At 38.4% G+C, this 22428-nt stretch overlaps 1 protein-coding gene across 2 annotated transcripts in view; it reads right to left on the bottom strand.

Annotated features, from left to right (window-relative positions):
• Positions 1-3618: 3618 nt before the first annotated feature.
• Positions 3619-22428, bottom strand: part of LOC129718579 (protein lozenge) — a 135445-nt gene continuing 116635 nt past the window's right edge. For both annotated transcript variants that reach the window (XM_055669488.1, XM_055669489.1), the window contains exons 6-7: positions 4594-4749; positions 3619-4532 (exon numbers count right to left, since the gene is read on the bottom strand). In XM_055669488.1, the coding sequence (XP_055525463.1) occupies positions 3967-4532; positions 4594-4749 (722 nt within the window). In that variant the 3' untranslated portion in view covers positions 3619-3966. The remainder of the gene's footprint in view (positions 4533-4593; positions 4750-22428) is intronic.

Here is a 22428-nt window from a genome sequence, read left to right as displayed (position 1 = left end):
GAGTTGGCAGAAAACCTGATTTGCAACATAAATTCCGACATAATCAATTTTGATCAGCTCTAGAGTCTACGGCCAAGTTGTTAGGCATAAAAAAAGCTACCATTTGAAGTCATGCAATCTATGGTTTGAGCCATTATGAGCTCTTTAGAATGGAAAATGCAAATAAGTTGGTTTTTACATACAAATCTATTATATAAAAAAGGAATTCCGTAACGCTTGATTTTATTGATGTTATTGCCTGCGTCTCAGTGGTGTACAGTCACCACCATCATTTCAAATCGTTCTAAATCAAAAAAATAAGCGGTGATATGTGGGTTTTTTTACATGAAAATATTTGTTAACGTTCAGGAAAAACATTTGGGGAAAAATCAAAAGTATCTGATTACTAAAACTTGAGATTTTATTCACAAAACTACGTAAAACATGCAAATTTATGACTTTTTATGCTGAATTTGCCTCTAAATCAAAATTTGAAGCGATGACATGTGATTCTTTTTCCATTAAAATGTTTGTTAACGTCCAGGAAAGACATGTGAGGAAAAATAATTGGTATCTGATTACTAAAACTTGAAATATTATTCACAAAACTACGTGAAACATGCAAATTTATGACTTTTTATGCTGAATTTGCCTCTAAATCAAAATTTAAAGCGATGACATGTGATTCTTTTTTCATTAAAATGTTTGTTAACGTTCAGGAAAGACATGTGAGGAAAAATAATTGGTAATTGGCTAAACTTGAAATATTATTCACAAAACTACGTAAAACATGCAAATTTATGACTTTTTATGCTGAATTTGCCTCTAAATCAAAATTTAAAGCGATGACATGTGATTCTTTTTCCATTAAAATGTTTGTTAACGTTCAGGAAAGACATGTGAGGAAAAATAATTGGTATCTGATTACTAAAACTTGAAATATTATTCACAAAACTACGTGAAACATGCAAATTTATGACTTTTTATGCAGAATTTGCCTCTAAATCAAAATTTAAAGCGATGACATGTGATTCTTTTTTCATTAAAATGTTTGTTTATGTTCAGAAAAGACATGTGAGGAAAAATAATTGGTATCTGATTACTAAAACTTGGAATATTATTCACAAAACTACGTGAAACATGCAAATTTATGACTTTTTATGCTGAATTTGCCTCTTAATCAAAATTTAAAGCGATGACATGTGATTTTTTTTTCATTAAAATGTTTGTTAACGTTCAGGAAAGACATGTGAGGAAAAATAATTGTATCTGATTACTAAAACTTGAGATTTTATTCACATAACTACGTGAAACATGAAAATTTATGACTTTTTATGTAGAATTTGCCTCTAAATCTAATTTCAAAGCGATGACATGTGATTCTTTTTTCATTAAAATGTTTGTTTGTGTTCAGAAAAGACATTTGAGGAAAAATAATTAGTGTCTGATTATTAAACTTGTGGTATTATTCACAAAACAACGTAAAACATGCAACATTTTGACTTTTCATGCTGAACCTGCTTCTAAATCTAATTTCAAAGCGATGACATGTGATTTTTTTTCATTAAAATGTTTGTTAACGTTCAGGAAAGAAATGTGAGAAAAAATAAAATGTATGTTTGAAGATGATTTTCTGTGTTACAGCACAACAATATTGCACGCTAGCCTTATACTAACATTTTCGATCAACCAGATTAGTTAAGAAAATTCGTTATCGATATTGTTTTCAGCACATTTTGCAGGTTGTAGGATAAGTACAACGATACACCGTGCCCCAGAGCTGAGTCGAAAAAAATTCCAATTCGAAGAGATTCTCGACCTGATCGTGGATCGAACCCGATATCACAACCGTGTGGGAGCCAATCGACATCGCTAACCACAGAGCCACGAGGACCACATACAGCATACAGAATACAAAAAATCACCTGAAAATACTTTTTTTTTTTTCAATTTATACATTCTATACGTACACATGCCTCTGAATCAAAATTCAATGATTTGTGTTTTGTTTTCAATAAAATGTTCGTTGTTCTTTCAACATCCACATTTTTTTTGCAAAATAATCCATGTCTCGAGCATAAACATTTTACATTTCTGATGTTTTCGTAGTTTTGTGAATAGTTACATATTACGACATTCGATTTACTTTTGTACTTTTGAATTTGAATTTGATTTTTATTAGAGAGCTTTTAACCAGAAGGCCATTCAGCTCTCAACTTTACTTTTTTTATGTTAATCCAAACTAGAACTTATGGGACATTTAGCTGGAGGAAGGTTACGATTCATTGGTTTGAATATCGATTAAGAGGCTGCTTAAGCATTAAAAATCTTTTATTTTCTTATTTTCTACGAAGTTTTGTGGATTAAAAAATGGCGACTTCCGGTTTCAGGAAAATAACCTTAAGTGATATTTGGCCAACAATTTCAATACTTCCGAAAGTGGAACTCCATACGTATCCATACTCCATATAGCGATGACATGTGATTTATTTTCATTAAAATGTTTGTTAACGTTCAGAAAAGACATTTGAAGAAAAATAACAAGTATCTGATTAAAATTTGAGATATTATTCACAAAACTACGTGAAATATGCAAATTTATGACTTCTAAAGTGATATTTGGCCAACAATTTCAATACTTTCGAATGTGGAACTCCATACGTCATTTTAAAATCCAAAATGGTGACTCCCAGTTTCTGTAAATCAGCCCAAAATCGCAAAAAAAAACAATCCAATATGGGTATTTCCGTTCTGTGCGTTCTCAGAATATTGAAGTACTTAAGGTGATGATGGAAGTATAAGATGTGAATTATATTTTTGAAGTGAGTTGAGCTAATGCAGTAATGAAATATAAAAAAAATCTATCTTTTAAACCTTTGAGCCCGAGCATCGCCGGGAACGTTCAACTAGTCTCTATATAAATTTGAAATGCAATGCGCCAAGCGGAGACAAAACCAATCGACTTCCGATAAATTTAGAATTTTTTGGGCCCCAAATGGAACTGGCTTTCTGCTATAGTTTCGTTTTCTTACCATATAAGGGTTCCCCTCTCTAGTGACCATCAACACAGGAGTAATTGAAAATTAGAGAGGCCGCTAAGGTGGAAAGGGTATCTATATCGAATTTCTGAGAGCAGGAAGCGCCTTCGTTTCGATTGCAGTAGCTACCGATGCATTACTCAACTTTGCTTGAAAAGTGCGTATTCTGTTCTTTGGATTAGGGAGTTAACGAATTCCTTTATCGACGAATCCCAAGCTCCATGATAGACCAACTGTTTAACCTTCGACAGGTACTAGATAAATTTTGGGGATACAATCAGCGGTTTCATCAATAATTTCGAGGCAGCGTACGAATCAGTTAAGCAAAATGAGCTGTGGCAGATCTCTCGTAAGAATAGGAGGTAATTTATTCTTGACCTTGTAAAGTTGAAATCTTCCAGCAGCTCTTTACGAACATGATTCATGGAGACTGAAGAAAGCTGATCAACGAGTGCACGGAGTTTTTAGGCCCAACGTGCTGCGTTTAATACTTATCAGAATTCAGCGAAACGAAAACTTTCAAAAACTTGTTCAAGATTCAGGTCAATCAGCTCAACAAAAACAAATAATCAACATCGGTTTTATACAAATATTTATTGTAAATTCAACGTTCAACTACTGTGCTCTAGAGTCTAGGTTTTTCATATTTTCTACCATATACATTTTTTTCCTACAGAAGACAGGTTACATTAATTTGTTGCATTTTGTTCATTGATATGGATGTAGACTTCTTCAGATAACCAAAATCTGTCGCTGGGAACAGAATTTATTTAAATTATTCTAGATAAATAACCTACTAGAGAGAGTGAGAGTACGTGTACGTCTAAAACCAAAGAAGTTTGAGCGATCGGTACTTCTTCTTATCGTTCCGTCATGGCATAGTGAAAATATATGCCACCTCTAAATAATGAAATCATTCTCGAATCAGTCTAAATTAGAACTCGTAGCATCAGTAGGGCCGCCAAACGCTGCTCGGATCACCGGTAACCGATTCCTCGCGGGTTTCCTGAGGATCACTGACGACGTCACCGGAATGTTGCTGCTGCGGTGGTTGCTGATTTCCGTCGTGACTCATCAAACTGTTGTCGTGAGTTCCGATACCGATTTCAACAGCGGAAGCCGACGTTCTGCTTCCAACACCACCCGGGGGAATAGGATTGATAGTAAACCCATTCTCCGTGCCGCCAAGATACTGCTCTAACTTTTCACTACCCGTTCCGTGCAGGTGCACGTGAATTTGGTTCTGATTAACGGTGCTGAACATTTGCGGACACAAAACCATCGCCGGTGTTGCCGGTGGGTATTGCGATTGTGGCGGTGGCAACGGTGGTGGGCAGGCGGAGTTATACTGATAGCTTCCGTAGCCGTTGGCCCACTGGCTGTAGGGTCCGTAGGAACCGTCCAAATCCGTCGTCTTCGAAACGTACCCATGTGCCATTGTTTGGTGGGGTGTCGTACTGGAAGCCGGTGGAAGGCTGTAATAGTCCTGGTAAGTTTGTGCTGAATCTGGAAGAACTTTTGAACCGGAAAGAAATTAGTCCTCTGATTAATTTGTAAATCAGCTTGAATTCTATACCTGTTGGAAGATTGTAGTTCGGGTGTTCTGCCATCGGGCATGGATCGTACCCAGCGTAGGAAGGCGGCGTCGTTTGCATTGGCGAATAGTTGCTGACATAAGCCGACGATGAGGAAGCATTTAGTCCATTAGGCCAATCTGTCGCGTTGCTGTAATCTGCAAAGTCGAATCAAGATGAAAGGAAGCGCGATTAGTGAAGGGGGTCCAGCCTGTGCGTGTGAGGTCTGTTTGCATATTGATGTGGGAGCGGCAGTTTGAAAGTGGGTGGCGAAATGTAAATAAGAGATTTATTTTTGAAAACCACTTCCGAGAAGTGACAGCTCACAGTGGGCGGATTAAAATAAGAGACATCAGTTTTTGCTGAAAACGATTTAGTTTTTTAATTGGTGTCTCCTTCAGGACTATTTAGATACACACGCACAAAAATTGCTGACAGCTAAAACACAAAAAAATGCTCATATCTAGGATCAAGAAGAAACTTGCTTTCAAATATTCTTCATAGAACAATAAAACTTGCCAAAGTGCTACAGGTTAGATATTAGAAAAAAATTATCGCAATGTTTTGCGAAGCTCTACAAAATTGACATGACCATTGCAATGATTACTCTAGTACAGGGATTCACAAACGGTGCTCCGCGAAGCTTTTGCAAGTGCTCCACTCAGCAAGAGCAACACCAAAACAGTAATTGAATTGAAATACTCTTCCGATGAGTTCCACACAAAATCGAAGGAATGACATGGTAGAGCAGCTTTTCCCAATGTCAGCAAAGCCAGAATCATTGACATCAGACGAATATAAATGCCTGATCGATTTGAAATTCGAATCCAAAAAAATCGCAGGAGGAATTTTGGTGTCAGATAAAAAATTAATTGAAAATTTTGTCTGGTAAAGTGAGTCAGAAGCCCGGATTTTCAGCAAAAACAAAGACTATCGATCCCGACTTAAAACTGAACCAGAGGTCCGACTACAATTGTTACAAAAAAATCAAATATTACAGGGCTTGCGAATTCTTAGAAAGCTGACTTGTTAAATTAAATAAGTCGTTTTTGTTGATAAATATTTACGAAATAAAACTGAACATAATCAAAGAGTAGATATTTGTTACTGATTTTAATGCTCACGATGACAATAACAATACCATATCAACGTAAACGACAAGGAAGGAGAAAGAGAGACTACCAGAGGAATGGATGGAAGGAGTTGTATGCCCTATCCATAAAAAGAGTGATTCGCTACAATGCAGCAACTACCGCGGCATTACGCTGATCAACGCGTCCCTACAAAGTTCTCTCCCAGATAGAACTCCGCCGTCTATCTTTTAACGAAAGAATTCGTAGGGCAGTACCAAGCGGGTTTTACACAAGCACGCGCTTCTACGGATCAAATTTTCACTCTCCGACAGATTCTTCAGAAATGCCGGGAGTATAACGTGCCCACACATCATGTTATCGTGGACTTCAAGGCAGCGTATGATACAGTCGATCGAGACCAGCTATGGCATATAATGCACGACTACAGTTTTCCGGGTAAACTGACACGACTTATCAAAGCTACCTTAGCCCGAGTGATGTCTTACGTGTGCGTGTCGGGGACACTCTCGAATCCCCCCCCCTCGCGCACAGAGGGTTGAGGTAAGGAGATGGACTATCCTGCATGTTGTTCAACATTGCCCTTGAGGGTGTAATCCAACGAGCGGGCATCGAAACGAGAGGCACGATTTTCAGCAAAAGTAGTCAACTCATAGGCTTCGTAGACGACCTCGACGATATTACAAGAAACTTTGCGACCGCGAAGGCAATCTATGCCAAACTAACAGTGGAAGCTAGGATAGTTGGACTAGAAATAAATGCGTCGAAAACCAAGCATATGGAAGGAAAAAGCTCGAAAGAAACTATTCGCCTCCCACGGCCGGTGATCATGGACGGCGACGAACTCGAAGTGGTAGAGGAGTTCGTATACTTGGGATCTCTGGTAACTGCCGACGATAAGACAAGTAAGCAGCTCCAACGACTTATTCAAACTGAAAATCGAGCCTACTTTGCCCTTCGTAGGACGTTTCGATCCAGGAGCATACGCCGCGATGTACAAACCCTACCCAAGTAACACGGTTAGTCTTTAATAAGTTTAGGTAATTGATATATAACAAATTTCGTTACTGGCACAATAACGTATAAACTTATGTACAACTTGTTAACAACTCAAAAAGCGCAAGGGGCGGAGCCAATATAACACATATATGCAACTTTTAATGAATTTTTCGCACGACTTATAAAGAACAACTTTATAACGACTATAACCACCATTCTTACATTTCCAGTGCCAACAAATGGTGGCTTGTTATTAATAGGTCATAAAAAAATTGCAGTTGAAATTTTTCTCGCTGATGATTGTTTCAAATACATAAAAAACAGATGACCCACGAAAATAATCATGGAAATTATCAAGACAATTTATTGATAGAATAGGGTGTTGGTATAGTGATTAAATACAATATCTTTACGTGCAGCCATTTTGATTTTTAGCATTCGCTGAATGGGTACACGAACTGCCCAAAGATTATACAACCACTATCTATAAAGTTTATTTCAGGAAAAACATCGCAAGATAATTGAAAAAAATGTACATTGAAACATCACCCATACAAGTAAAAGGTGAACTAAGAAGTCAGGTGCTGTGTACTAATTATTTGAACTTTCTTACTCTTTTAGCAAACAAAACAAGGAGTAAATTCTGCCACAATTTCGAGATGGAATCGTGAAACCAATTAAGCAGAGCTATATAAAGCTACTACAACCTATAAAAAAAAATCGCCGTCACCATCTTGATTATTGTAGTAAAGAAAATAAAAAGTGAAAGAGGTTGTTTATAAGAAACGACCGCACAGTGGTCTGGAACTGCATAAAGTCGGAAAAAGTCAATTTTTTAAATTAATGCATCGAGCAAGCCCTATTCGGGAATCATTTCTTCAGAGTTTAAGCTAGTGGAAAATCATCAGAATGTTGGGATTATTAATGTTGTCATACATTTAACTTAGTTGAGAAAGTTGGCTTCTTGTGCACTCACGAATTCTCTATTTTTACGTTGTTTACTCAGGTGATTTATTACAGAATGCAGAAGTAGTAATGAATGTTACAGTAGTGTCAAATTGATCATATGGCCTTACTACAGCATTCTTACAACTTCAGTTATCCTTTTTTAGGGTTGTTTCAAGGGAATAAGCTCTCCACAAAATAAGTATAAAAAAATACTTGGCACTCCAACTTTGTGTAGAGTTTTAAATGGTATCCCCGCCGATACCCGCACTCATTCAAAGACTATAATGTTCCCTCGTGTTCATGGAGACAGGAACAAAAAAGTTTTCTGGGCAATTTTCACCGAAACGTGCACAATATTAAAAAACAAAAACGAGCGTGCGACACCCAAGCGGACATTTTTAGCAAGCAATGTGAGCTTAGAACGCCACTCATAAAATTAAAACTCAAACTACCTAAATGTTGATAGCCGTTACGCATACCTTAACTTCGTTTAATATACCTGGATCGTGAAGTTCGAGATTTTCCGGGGTTTTCTTCTTCAACATGCTATAAGTAGCCGTACATAAAGTTTTTTGAAATTATTTGCTAAATTTCTTAAAAAATACATCAGGTACTAACTTCATATCCAAGGAAGAGTTTCTCAAAATACTATTCTCTACAAACTTCCTTTAGACATTATCCTTCTATTTTGCTTCCTTAAGAAGTTAGTGACAGCGCCGCCCTAGCGGTGAAATTTTGAACTACATAGCCGTTACCAAAAGTTGACCAATGGTTTCACGATCAACTTTCGAGAAGACATTGTTCATCTAGGAGGCAACCCTGAGAAGTTATTAATTTCACCCTGATTTCAGTCCTTTTCGACCACTGTGGACCGCAAGGTTAACGTAGAATTACGACAGCCTGTCTTATGTCAATAATTTTTTGCAATAGCTTTGGAAATACACTCGATTAGGGTTAATCAGTTTAATGGTGTGAAGCGATATATTTTTCCGTATTTGTTTCGTATATTATTTTTGCTTTAAAAATAAACGGAATCCGTTGGGAACTAGCTGGGTTCAGAACTTTTGAAAGTGGGCTATATTCGTGACGCTCTCGATGCTTTCGGTTTTACAATTTGTACCCCTATATATGTTGCCGTAAGACATAATTCTACGTCGAAAACGCACTAATCGATGTGCTCAAGTCGACTCTGTTGAAAGAAACATAAAAAGAATCGTATAATCAATTCATAAATGTTTGATATTAGTTGTATTTACCAGACAATTGAACTGTGCAGTAACAGTTAATAATCTCAGCTTTGTTAAATGTTTAAAATAAACAAAGCAGAAAGAATTTTAATTTTCCGAAGGTATCGTTGGAATCCTTGGTCAAGTATATGAATATGAAGATTGTTTGTATTTCATGATGCTGTAAGAAGACGGAGTTTAACTGGAGAAAGGCCGGAATCCTCAATCGGCGAAGATGCCCCTTCTGTAAATTGTTATGAACCATGAGTATGATCGAGATACTGTAAGAAGTGACTGGTTTGTAATGATGAAAACTTAGTAAATTGACATTTACGGATTTGTTTCGCATATACCGCTTGTGATGCACAGTGTTAATGAATCGTAATATACATCACACTGCTGCGCAATTGCAGCAGCATCAAACTGCAATCAAAGTTGCAATTTAGTAATAACCATTCATTATGCTCTTCCAAATATATTTAGCAGCCTTGAAAAAGACTGGTTGCTGCAGTTGCAAATTTCATTCAATTATCGCATAAATGCTTCATGGTCCAGATAGCGCGCGATACCCGCTCTGACAAAGATTTTTTACGCACGTTATGGAATGGAATAACTGGAAAACTTATTTCCAGTTATACCATTCTACTACGTTCGTAAAAAAGAGGATGGGCTACGCTGCTCACAGTTTGTCGGTATATAAGCGAAATTTGAGCGTGAAAGCGCATTATTTTATCGTCAACTGTGTACCTGCCAACAAATGTGTCATCATTGAGATGGCACCAGAGACAAGCGATAAAGGAGCCAGGAAATTTGTCACAACAGGTCAAACCTCGTTGTAAGGAGGAACATTTTCGGTTGCTTCCCGGTTGGCGGATTACAGCAAACGTTCTACTATTACACTTGCCGCAAAGTTCAGACCACCGTACGCTTGCTGCTTCAAGTAAAATGTTACATTCCTCTTGTCAACCTATTGTTGCCTTATAAATGCAACAATATAACATGTATCGTGTGTTGCACGGCTTGAAGGAAGATGTTCCCGTTCTCGTATCGGATATAAGGGTCACAATTATGCTGTGATGTCAAGCAACAACCGTCTTCTTCAAGACGTTACATATTTGTCAATGAAGTGTTATGAATTTTCTAAAACGGACTCAGCGCCGTGAGCAGAACTTGCTGAACTTTTCTGTTTGGAATCGGATTTGTTTCGCACATACCGCTTGTAATGCACAGTGTTAATGAATCGTAATATACATCACACTGCTGCGCAATTGCAGCAGCATCAAACTGCAATCAAAGTTGCAATTTAGCACCGTAAACTGGGGTGACTTTGATCACTTTTTTGATTGTATCTCAAATATTTTCAAAATATACTGAAAACAATATTATTCGATATTTCTAAAACAAGTACTGGCATGCATTGAAAAAGATTCAGTCACTACTTCAAAAGATTAGCAACATTTTTGCTGTTTTTAAATATGCTCTAAAAATTTTACACCAATCATCATTCCGGGGTGACTTTGATCACTTCATTGTTTTGATGAATTTGGTGTAACACTTTGCTACTTTCACTAAATTGAACAGCCTTAAATGGCTTAAACGAGTTTTAGGGTCATTCACATTCTACGTGAACAGTTTATAGTGGCGAATGTACGAGATTCATACAAAATTTTTAGAATATATAGGAATTGTTATCCACTGAGAGAGAAGGTGGTCTAAAATCATCAACTAGTCCACGAGGAATATGACTTATGAAATTGGCCAAACATGCATGTTACTTCACGTCTTGGGTTTTCGTTAAGGAGAAATATGTAATACGCTGAATAGAATATTGGGACTCAACATTGCCTTTGAGGAAAAACTTGCAAAAATAACAATAAAATGTATTGTTATAATATTTGTTCATCTTAAGAATTATTCTAGGAACAAAATAAAAAAAAACTTTACGTATTGCAACTTGTTGTTTTGAATCTGCTTGAACCGATTGTTTGTATGCAACAAAAATTGCCAAAAATACACTTTATTTTCAATTAATATTTTAGCATGAAAAACACTCTTTAAGTAGCAGGAAACGCATAAGTAGTAGCAATGCGAACATATATCCACGCATTCAGTAAAGATTACGACAGGTCCCAAGCACTACGAGCGCTTTTTTACCACATTTTCAAAAAAGGGGTACAGTGACCAAAGTCACCCCAGTTTAGGGTAGTAACCATTCATTATGCTCTTCCAAATATATTTAGAAGCCTTGAAAAAAGACTGGTTGCTGCAGTTGAAAATTTCATTCAATTATCGCATAAATGCTTCAAGGTCCAGATAGCGCGCGATATCCGCTCTGACAAAGATTTTTTTTCCAACGTTGTGGAATGGGATAACTGAAAAAATAGGTATGACTAAAGTCGCATGGAAGCAGATCGTGCGTGTTTGATACTGCCGACGGTAGACATGAGTATGAAGGTGGAAATTCTGCTGTGATGTCGAACTATAGCCGTTTTGTTTTAAGACGCAATAGCGTAAGTGCTGCATTTCTGTTATCTGCTGCGATCCATCACTAGAACAAGTATATATTACAACCGGCCACCAATACATTCTTGAGGCAATGTTGAATTTTTCTTGTCTTGCGAATGCTGAAATTTGCGGTTTTCCGTGTATTACACATGATGAAAAACCTTAACTACTTCAATCATATAATTGTGGAGCACCAACAGGTGCTATTATATTTGACAACAGTAACAAACTGGCAAGTTTGTTCAATTATCATCATTTCGGATAACCATTCGCCAATGATTCTAGTTCTCCCGTTTTCTTCAGTAGAATTGCCTGCCATTTCCAATAATTCTGCAGCTACCGAAAACTCCATAACAGCCGCCAGATAGTCAGGTGCTTAAGTATCAACTCGCCCAGCGCGATCAGCCAGAAATTGAAACCCAGCTTTTGTTTCTTCTTCACGATCAGCAACCAACGTCCGGGTGGTATCGGCACAATCATGGAATGAATTATACATAAAACACAAAGCGCGCATTCTTAGTCAACTAGGTATATTCTGTCGACCTTGTTAGGGAAGGAAGCATTGTGCGACCAATCAGAGGTCGACATTTGCGTTTCGACATAGCTTGACAATTTTCAATAGTACAATCGTTCGAACAATCAGATTACAACTTTCTGCATTTGGACGGGTGCTTGGTTGATTTTCCAATCGATTACTGCAAAAATAACGAAAATCGGTAGGAAACTGACTGAGCTTAAAACGGTTGAAAATGGACAATTTTTGTGACGCTCTCGATGTTTTTGGTTTTTGAAATTGGATCCCTGTAATGAAACTGGTCCCCTGTATATGTTGCCGTAAGACGTGATTCTACGTCAATATAAAAAATCTCCAAACTAAACTACGTATAAGGTAATATATTTTGAAATTTAAGTACAACAGAAATCAAACGTTGATCTGAGGTGTTTACCGATGATCAAAATAGTATTAAGAAAACCGAAAATCGTTGAGCGAAACAAAAAAGAGAATTGAAACAAATCATGGCCGATCAAATCAAACGATTTTATTGTTTCATGTAAATTGCATGATAAATTTATTGATTATAATTTACTGTCAAATTTATTTTTTATGTTTATTAAAACATACATTCTCTAGGTGTTCACATATTTTATAATAATTTTGAATATTATAACAGTTGATCTGTACTATATTTGATGAAGAAGAAATAGTTCACACCATCAAATCACATTTACAACTGATTTAAAACTGAACGACAACTTTTGCGGCCATTTTTAAATTTTGTCTCCACTATACGTTTTACTGTCAAACACATATTCACCACTGTTGCCTCTCTTACATTCTCAAGAAAAAAGCTGGTTATAAACATGTTATAAATCAGTTTTTACAGCAATTCGTAATGTATTTACAACTTCAACTTATTATTTCAATTTAAAACATCAATGCCTTATATTTTCCCTGTAACTTATTTATGATTTATTTATAACTTTTTCCTTTCATTTTTTTCGTAAAAGATGTTGCAGGTGTTACTTGGGTAATTGGACCCGTAGTTCTCTATGGACTCGAAACCGTGATGCTGCTCACGGAGGACATACGCGAAATGGCCCTATTTGAACGGAAAGTGTTGCGGTCAATATTTGGTGGAGTACAAACCGAAAGCGTACCACGAGCTGCAAACACTACTTGTAAAGATTCCCACTGTGCACCTGATGAAGGTTGGGAGGCTACGATGGGCTGGGCATGTCGCGAGGATACCGGACGACAGTGCGGTAAAATCGGTTTTCTTCAAGGACCCCACCGGCATCAGTAATAGAGGGGCCTAACGAAGCGGATTTGCAAGTATCGAGACGGCTAGGGAATTGGCGACGAGTAGCCCAGGACCGAGTAGAATGGAGGAAAATTCTTGATACGTCACGAGCCATTACGGCTCTAGGCTGCTGAAGTGAGTCAGTACGTAAACGACAAGATAGTTTGAAGAATGCAGGTGCTCCGCTAAATATTTTGGCCCAAAAAGTGCTTCACCGAGCAAAAAGTCTGGGAACCCCTGCTCTAGTTGAAGACTCTGTCGAAGAATAAAATAGGTTTTCTGTGTTATTTCATTTTATTCCGGAACGACGGTTAAGTATTACGTCGGGAAGTGGCTTTTTGTACTTCCTGCCACCATCTTTACTCTCATACCTCACAGTTAACCACATTAAACGTGGCAGTTAGCTCCCACTGAGGTGTTACTGGTTGACTCGCTACACACGTTGTAGCTCCAGGGCTATCTGAGAGGTGGCTGCACAAACCGCATTCCAGATGTCCGGGTTTTCGGGCATCTTCCACATTAAGTTGTTCGGGGTAGTGTCTGCCCGGCTTCATATCGCTCCTCGTACTCGCAAAACGAGCATATACGAAGAAGACACGCTCAGCGGTCTCCTCTCATCTACACACTCGTGACTCGGGACACATAGGAGACCCCAGGTGAAGTAGTCATGGCCTGACAGGATCTGTGTCAGATGAAAGATCACTTCTCTTCTTGCCAATCCGGATACCTTTGGAATAAGACAGTGCGTCCATCTTTCCTTTGCGGAATTGGAACATTCCCGCCGCCATCTGATCATCGAGAATCACCTTATAGTATCTTGTAGCATGCCCCTTGTGTCACGTTGATCATACCGGACAAGATGCAGATTGCGTTGTACGATACACACTCGCAACCCTCAGGCACATGATTCTCTAGGTACTAGGACATAGTTGATGTGGCTCTTGAATATAAGCTTGTCGTCAACCATAACCACCAGGAGTTTCAAAGATCGCTTTGAGGTAAGGGTGCGGACTTCAACACTCCGTCGTACATGACATTCCCCAACACTGGACCCAGGATGGAGCCTTGCGGTACTCCTGCGGTGATTGGGAGGCACTTCTGACTTTACACCGTGTTGTAAACTAGTACCCGATTCTAGAAGTAATTTTCGAAAAACTTACACAACGACGCCGGTACATGGATTCTCCTAGGCGCGAGCGCTATGGAGTCCCAGCTGATGCTATTGAATGCGCCATTTGCGTCAAGCGCGATGATTGCGCAATAGCGAATACCGCATCTCTTGCTCTGGTCTGCCACCTCTGCCGTATTGGTGACAGAGAGAATGAAATCCAGCGTGGACCTACACTTCCGCAAGCCAGACCATCTAAACCCTCCGTGTACTTTACCAGTATTTTAAGGATAATCCTCCCAAGCACCATACCGGCAGTGTCCAGAAGACAAATGGGTCTGTGCCAATGGGCCTTCGGTATCAGGACCCGTTTGTGTCGCTTCTAACACTCATGTTATGGCTGTCTTGATGTTCAGGTTCAGGATTCCATTTAGTCTCGGTGCCTTGCTCAACTTTAAGAAGTTGGCGATCACAGTGAGATCTCATTCGTAACCCTTGCCTCCTCCTCAACCTCAACAATCGTCGTTGATGTACCTCGGCAACGAAATCCGATGTATTCCACTCGCAGACGGTTAGAATCGTCACTTAGTACCTAACATTGTTGTCTACACTATAGCAAACCGAATGGTGGTCGCTATTTATGTAGTCATCGTTCACCCGCCAGTTTGTGATCAGTCCTGGGCTGGAGAACGTCACGTCGATGATTGACTTTACACCATTTCAGCTCAATGTCCTTTGAGCCCAATGTTGGTCAGATCGGTTGAGCTCTACCAAAGCTTCCAACAAGATCTCCCTCTGGGTACACCCACCACAACCAACGGCGTTAGGCTTATCAGTCCCGTCATGTCATCTATCGAGCACCTGAAGCAAAGTCCGGTTGCTGTAGTATGCCCAAGGGACCTACTAAGCAGCCGACACTCAATTTTCCTGCCTTCAGTGCCTCCCTGAGCAGAGTTTCGCCTCTCATCTTCTTCAAGATTTTGAGTACTCAACATCTTTCGTCTTGAGTATGAGGGCATCCTCCCTGTTCCGCACCTTGTTGACCTTCTTTGGTCTTTTGGGCGCTCCGCCATCTTTGCGCATCGCACCTTCCTCTCGCTTTCTACCTACTACGACAACCCAAGGGTTTCCCGCAGCCTCCACTTCGGTCGGTGTTTCGGCAGACCTTGAACCGGTTGGTGTGACAGAGTGCCATCCATCGGGAGTAGCACAACCAGCCGTTTCTTTGTGTTCCCGGGAGCCACTTCCCCCTGGGACTGCCTCAATCGTTTAGCGACCTGCCCGGTAGAGAAGACCGCTGCGAATGAGGGGCAGGCAGGCGCCCTCGTGGTCCTGACCTCTTTTGACCGCCTCCGCTCGAACCACGAGTTCCTCGTGCTTTTTCTTGGCCTCATCGATAGTATTCCGAAGCAGGAGGAGGCACTGCTTCAGGTTTTGATTAGGGCATCGAGTTGATCGGCCAGCGCAGCCACTCTTGGAACGTGTCCATGCACTTTTCGACGATCTTGACTAGCAAGGGACCGTATATCGATATGTCCGGCGTGGACACAGACGTATTCGCCGTTTTTCCACCACCGGATTTCGCGTGAACCAAATCTCGCGCTGGAGTACAATGAAAATGGACGAAATCTTAACCCTCTAGTGCCCAAATTCTTATTGAAGCTTTTCTGAAGTTTAACTGAAGACCGTCTAAAGGCGACACTGGGCACTAGAGGGTTAATTTTTAGCTTTCGATAAGTTACTTGTTTTTTTTTTTGTTTTCCTGTAGTAAATTATTGAAGAGAAAATTATTGTTATTAGTTTGAAATCTTCTTGTAGTCAAAATGGTGTGTCTTAGACGCCTTGAAAATTACTATGTGCATTTTCAACGCAGCTTTTGTACGGTAACCAATTCATTGAAACGCTGCACAGTGGGGCGACTTCATACAAAGGCTGGCCAAGCAAAAACAATGTCGATAAATGCGACAAAAATATGGTATTCACATAATTTTGGGGTACAGAACACGAATATGGCATGGCATTTTTTTGACTATTTTTGCGAGTGAAATGTTCTCGGACATATTTAATTTTCGTTATTAGTATTTGCGAAAACCAACAACATTGATATTAAAAACATCAACGTTAAAAAAAAAATAAAAAAAAACTGATATCGCAATGCTCTCTAAATTGACAATTTTCGCTACAGCAAACAATGTGCATTTGAAAGCTTACGTTTTCACCTAAATTTTGGATGAAATCACAAACGTGGTAAACTATTTTTTAGTGTCCGCGATTGACCAGAATCAACTGAAATTGCACAGAGAACCGTCAAAATGGTGCCTAAGAGTAGCAAGCCATTTTCCGTGTACAATTCCTGGTGATCTTTCTTTTCACTGGTCAATAACGTAGTTGGCCACGCCCAATGCAGATCAATACAGGAAGGGATATCAAAAGTGTTAGTTTATTACATGTTGCTACTAGAGATTGAGGAATCCTCTGCATCCTCCACAAGTATCGAAAGAAGGAATTACTGTTAGTGAAAAGGAATTGACTTGAATCCATCAAGGTTGAACCAAAGCCCAAACCCCCTACCCAAAATGTGTGGAGAGTGCATATATACTAGGATGGGGAAAAGTGATCGATTTTCCAGAACTAAGTTCTTTTGGTTCCTTTTGGGGCCCCAAACAACCCTAAACTTACCGGAAGTCGATTGGTTTTGTCTCCGCTTGGCGCATTGCATTTCAAATTTGGATGAAAATTTATATGGGAAAACCTACTTTTTTGCATTTACCTTTCTAGAGAGCTCAATAATGATCTAATAATGCACTACGCTATGTAAAAGTATAGTATTTTAGATGCCCAACAATTTTGCAGAAGGCACTGAAGAGCTAGGATGTCCCTAAGTAGAGCTATAGCTGTTCAATGTTGAATATGTCGATTTAAATGCAGAAAATCTTGTTTTCTGCCAACATTACCAATGTACCGGCGTCGGTAGGATTTCCATCAGAAAACACCTGTCGTAATGAGTTTATACATTCGGTTGGATCAAACAAACAAATTCAGGTCAATATTCTAGGCGTAGGTAGAAACTACAACGTGTTTCAGAAGTTACTTCTAATAGAAATCTGACTAACGCCGGTACACTGGCAGTGTTGGCAGAAAAAATGATTTGCAACATAATTTCCGACATACTCAACTTTAAACAGCTCCAGTATTTTTTTGGGACACCCTAGCTCTTTGATGTCTTGGGCCAAGTTGTTGAGCATCAAAAAACCTACCATATGAAGTCATGAAACCTATTATTGGGCTTTTTAAAAATTAGTTGTGATAGATGCTGCCAGCTCTCTCCCAAATTTTACAATCTATTTTGGAAAATCTTTTCTTTTGACGCAAAAAAATTCAAGCTATCATTGGAGCTGCAGAGCGTTTCAAAGTAATATACTTTTTTCAAAAATATGTAAAAAAATGTCAAACTGCCAAGCCAAGCTACGAAAAGTCACAAAATATCAGATTTCATGATATTGCGCCCATTTTTTGGATTTGAGCACTTTAATATTATAGCAATAAGGAACAATATAATAAAACAGCTGACATGAAAAAAATTTTCTGGCTGATGGCTAACATTTCCCCACTGTGCCCTGTGCCGGATGAATTTAAGAAATAAATATTAAAAATCACAGGAAGGTTGAAGTAGAATACTTTTACAAGAAAGATAACCCGGCTGCTTGCGTGTCAGTCATTTTCCTAGCAAATAAATGTTGACCGCTCATTTGCAGTATTGAAAATTCTGTGCAAATGAAGTTGAAGTACTACTCAATTTCAGTTGCACATATAAACACGACCTCATTGAACAGGAAAAGAACAAACTCTTTGCGGCGCAAACAAGTTTCAACAGTCAGAGTATGTGTACATGTAAATTCAAATTAAGATAATTAATTTTTGGTTAAAGCTCAGTACGAGAAAATATTGAATCTTCAATTCATTTGTTTGGTTGTCCTAAAAATGACAGTTTGTTGTTGATTTTAAAATCGGATATGACGCTGATTGCATCTCTGTGTTACGCCGATAGCGGGAGTTATGGTGAACTTGCGTATGACGAAGGCATCGTATTACCTGTTTTATTGAATGGGAGAAAGAGGAATATTGTAAAATTTTGTAAACATTTAACTCAAACAATATTACCAAATCGTAGTCAGGCACTCTGACAACAAAGTTGATGGCTGTTTTCACACTGAAAATCTGACAGCCAGCAGAAGTTTTGATTGCCAAAATCCAGAATGCCGAACAGCCGTAAAGAGAGTTGTTTATTTACCTACGACAAGTTTCTCGCCCCATCGCTCGCGTTCGCGTTCACCATGGCAGAGGCCTAACTGTCTTTGTGAACGCGTTCTAACAGGGCAGTTTGTTATTCAAAGTCGGTTATGCTTAACACAGCCTTTGCGCTGCCCCTAGAGTGGGGGGTTAACTCAATAAAGTAAAAACTAGACAACTACAACAGAATTCGATTGCATCCCGCACAGAATGTCTGGTTGCGTTGATGCCAGAAAATTATTAACCTTCAATTACTTGTTTATTTGCCTTGAAAAAGGCATTTTGCGGTTCAAAATCGGTTGCTGATCACAACCTTTGAGCTGCCCTAACAGTGCGGGAATTAAGATACACGGACAACATGCACTGTGGAAGCTGTTTCACAACCAGTAAATTAGACGGGTGCGACAGATTTAAATTGCTAGGATCCAACACAGAATGCTTGCTTGCGTTGTCAAAAATTATTAACTTTCAATGACTTGTTTATTTGCCTTGAAAAAGGCATTTTGATTTTCAAAATTGGATTTCCTGATGGCAATCTTCATGATGCCCCAACAGTGGGGGAATAATGGCAGTCTGGCGACACACACTGGGAGAACCGCGCTGCTCCTGAGACGTGGTGACCAACCACAGGGCAAGTGATTTGTTTAATTTGAATGCAGCCACAGGCGCAACCCGCTGCTGTTGCCTGTTACTGCTCCTGTTGCTACTGCTGTCAACGTTGTGAACGGTCCATCCAGCTCACCTTCCGACTTATGAATGTAGCTAGTTTTCGCAGAAACTCTCTTCTATAGCCGAAGGGTGCTACGTAATAGGCCGCGCCTTTCAGTTCAGTTTTACCATTTCTTATTGTTCTTTAGACGAATTATTCCACCATTCGCATATGATTTTTGTATCCAGCGAATAAACACCGATGGTGCTCTCACACACGCAACGGTTTTAACCCGTACCTTATTGCGATTTGTAAAATCAAGCGATTTCGTTTGCTCGCTGTTGCGTGTTGCGTCATGTTGCAACTTGGCATGGCAGCTGGGTGACGACGAAATTCTGTTCATGCTGATTGATTGAATCGGCTTCATATTAGCTCTGCATAGTCGAACTAACTACTTTTGTTGATGCGTTATAACAGGGCAGTTTGTTATTCAAAACCGGTTATGCCTATCACTGGGTTAACCCCCCTACAGTGGGGGGTTAATTCAATAAAGTAAAAATAAGACAACTACAACAGAATTCGATTGCATCCCGCACAGAATGTCTGCTTGTGTTGATGCCAGAAAATTAATAACTTCAATTATTTATTTGCCTTGAAAAAGGCATTTTGCGGTTGAAAATCGGTTGCTGATCACAACCTTTAAGCTGCCCTAACAGTGGGGGAATTCAGAAATCGTTCGAAATTTTTCATAATCGGCGATTTTAACGCTAAACATCGTTCATGGAATAATTCTCAAAGTAATTCCAATGGCAAAATTTTATTCAATGATTGTTCTTCAGGATACTCTTCTATTTTGTCTCCGAATAGTCCTACATGCTTTTCTTCTGTAAGAAACCCTTCAACAATTGATTTGGTGCTAACAGATCAAAGTCATGTATGTAGTGATTTGATCACACATGCTGACTTTGATTCTGACCATCTTCCAATAACTTTTTCTTTATCACATGAATCAATTTTAAACCCTATGAGCTCTGTTTTTAATTATAACAAAGCTAATTGGGAAAGATACAAAAATTATATTGAGAGAAATTTCAATAATGAGCTTGATTTGCAAAACGAAGTGAATATTGATTCCGCTTTGGAAGCATTAAAATGTGCAATTGTTGATGCCAGGAATTATTCTGTTCCAAAGGCTCAAGTGAAATTTGATTCACCAATAATTGACGAAAATCTTCAACTTCTAATTCGTTTGAAAAATGTCCGCAGACGTCAATATCAACGTTCTCGTGACCCTGTTTTTAAAACTATTTATAAAGATTTACAGAAAGAGATTAAACATAGATTTACTCTTCTGAGAAATCAAAATTTTGAGACTAAAGTTGAAAAATTGAAACCATATTCAAAACCATTTTGGAAGCTGTCGAAGATTCTTAAGAAACCTTCAAAGCCTATTCCAGTTTTAAAAGATGGTGAACGTTTTCTTGTATCCAATGAACAAAAGGCTCAAAGACTTGCTCAGCAGTTTGAGAGTGTTCATAACTCAAATTTGAATTTTGTGAGTCCAATTGAAAATGAAGTCACACGTCAATTTGATTTAATTTCTTCCCAGAATTTTTTACCTGCAGAAATAATTGAAACTAACTTGAATGAGATTAAATCAATTATTAAAAATTTCAAAAATATGAAAGCACCTGGTGACGATGGAATCTTTAATATACTAATCAAACATCTCCCTGAGAGCACAATGAAATTTTTAGTGAAAATTTTCAATTGCTGCTTCAAAATTGCATATTTTCCCAAATTATGGAAAAATGCAAAAATTACTCCCATTTTAAAACCGGATAAGAACCCAGCTGAAGTTTCAAGTTATCGACCAATCAGTTTGCTTTCTTCAATAAGTAAACTGTTTGAGAGAATTATTCTTAACAGAATGATGTCACACATCAACGAAAATTCAATTTTTGCAAATGAACAGTTTGGATTTCGCCATGGGCATTCCACAACTCATCAATTGCTCAGAGTTACTAATATGATACGAGCTAACAAATCTGAAGGTTATTCCACTGGAGCTGCTCTTTTAGACATAGAAAAAGCATTCGACAGTGTTTGGCATAAAGGTTTGATTGCGAATTTGCAAACTTTTAATTTTCCAATTTTCCTAATCAAAATTTTAAAAAATTATCTTACTGATCGAACTCTGCAGGTTGTCTATCAGAATTCAAAATCTGATAGATTTCCTGTCAGAGCAGGTGTGCCTCAAGGTTCAGTCTTGGGTCCAGTCCTGTACAACATATTCACTTCAGATCTTCCTGATTTGCCTCCAGGATGCACAAAGTCATTGTTCTGCGATGACACAAGCATTTCCGTAAAAGGAAAAAGTCTTCGTGTCATATGCAGTCGATTGCAGAAAAGTTTAGATATTTTTTCTTCCTACTGGCAAAAGTGGAAAATCTCTCCCAATGCTTCTAAAACTCAAATGATAATTTTTCCGCATAAGCCTAGGGCTTCTTTCCTCAAGCCAAACAATAATCACGTTGTCAAGATGAATGGGGTTATTTTAAGTTGGTCCGACAAGATTAAGTACTTGGGACTAATTTATGATAAAAAACTTATTTTCAAAGAGCACATTGAGAGTATACAAGCCAAGTGCATCAAATATACGAGATGTTTATATCCTCTCATTAACAGGAATTCTAAACTTTGTTTAAAGAACAAACTTTTGATTTACAAACAAATTTTAAGACCAGCAATGCTTTATGCTGTACCGATCTAGTCAAGTTGCTGTTCAACAACGTCCTCCTTGGTTTGGTACACTCGAATTACATAGACTTACTGCTGTTGAACCATTAGAAGCTATGTCAAATAAAATTATTAACAATTTTCGACAAAAATCGTTGCAATCCTCAATTGCTACGATAAGCTCTCTTTATAGCCAATAAGTTAGCAATAAAGTTAGTTGTAAGTTTAATTCCCCTTTTCTGACAAGTAGGTTTAAATCCCTACGAATGATAAGTCCTAATTGCGAAAGCAAACAAATCCTAACAATTAAAATTACAAATTTCTAACAGTGTTGAGAAGTCACCTTTTGTGATTGGACACACATACTCATTATTTACTAATATTTATCATAAATACTTAAGCTACTAACAAATCCCCCCTTAAAAAAAAAAAAAAAAAAAAAAAAAAAAACAGTGGGGGAATTAAGATAATCGGACAACA

The sequence above is a fragment of the Wyeomyia smithii genome, chromosome 1 (assembly GCF_029784165.1).
Source record: "Wyeomyia smithii strain HCP4-BCI-WySm-NY-G18 chromosome 1, ASM2978416v1, whole genome shotgun sequence".
Classification (NCBI taxonomy): Eukaryota; Metazoa; Arthropoda; class Insecta; order Diptera; family Culicidae; genus Wyeomyia; species Wyeomyia smithii.
The sequence above is the reverse complement of the archived record's forward strand: the minus strand, read 5'-3'. Positions and strand labels throughout refer to the sequence as shown.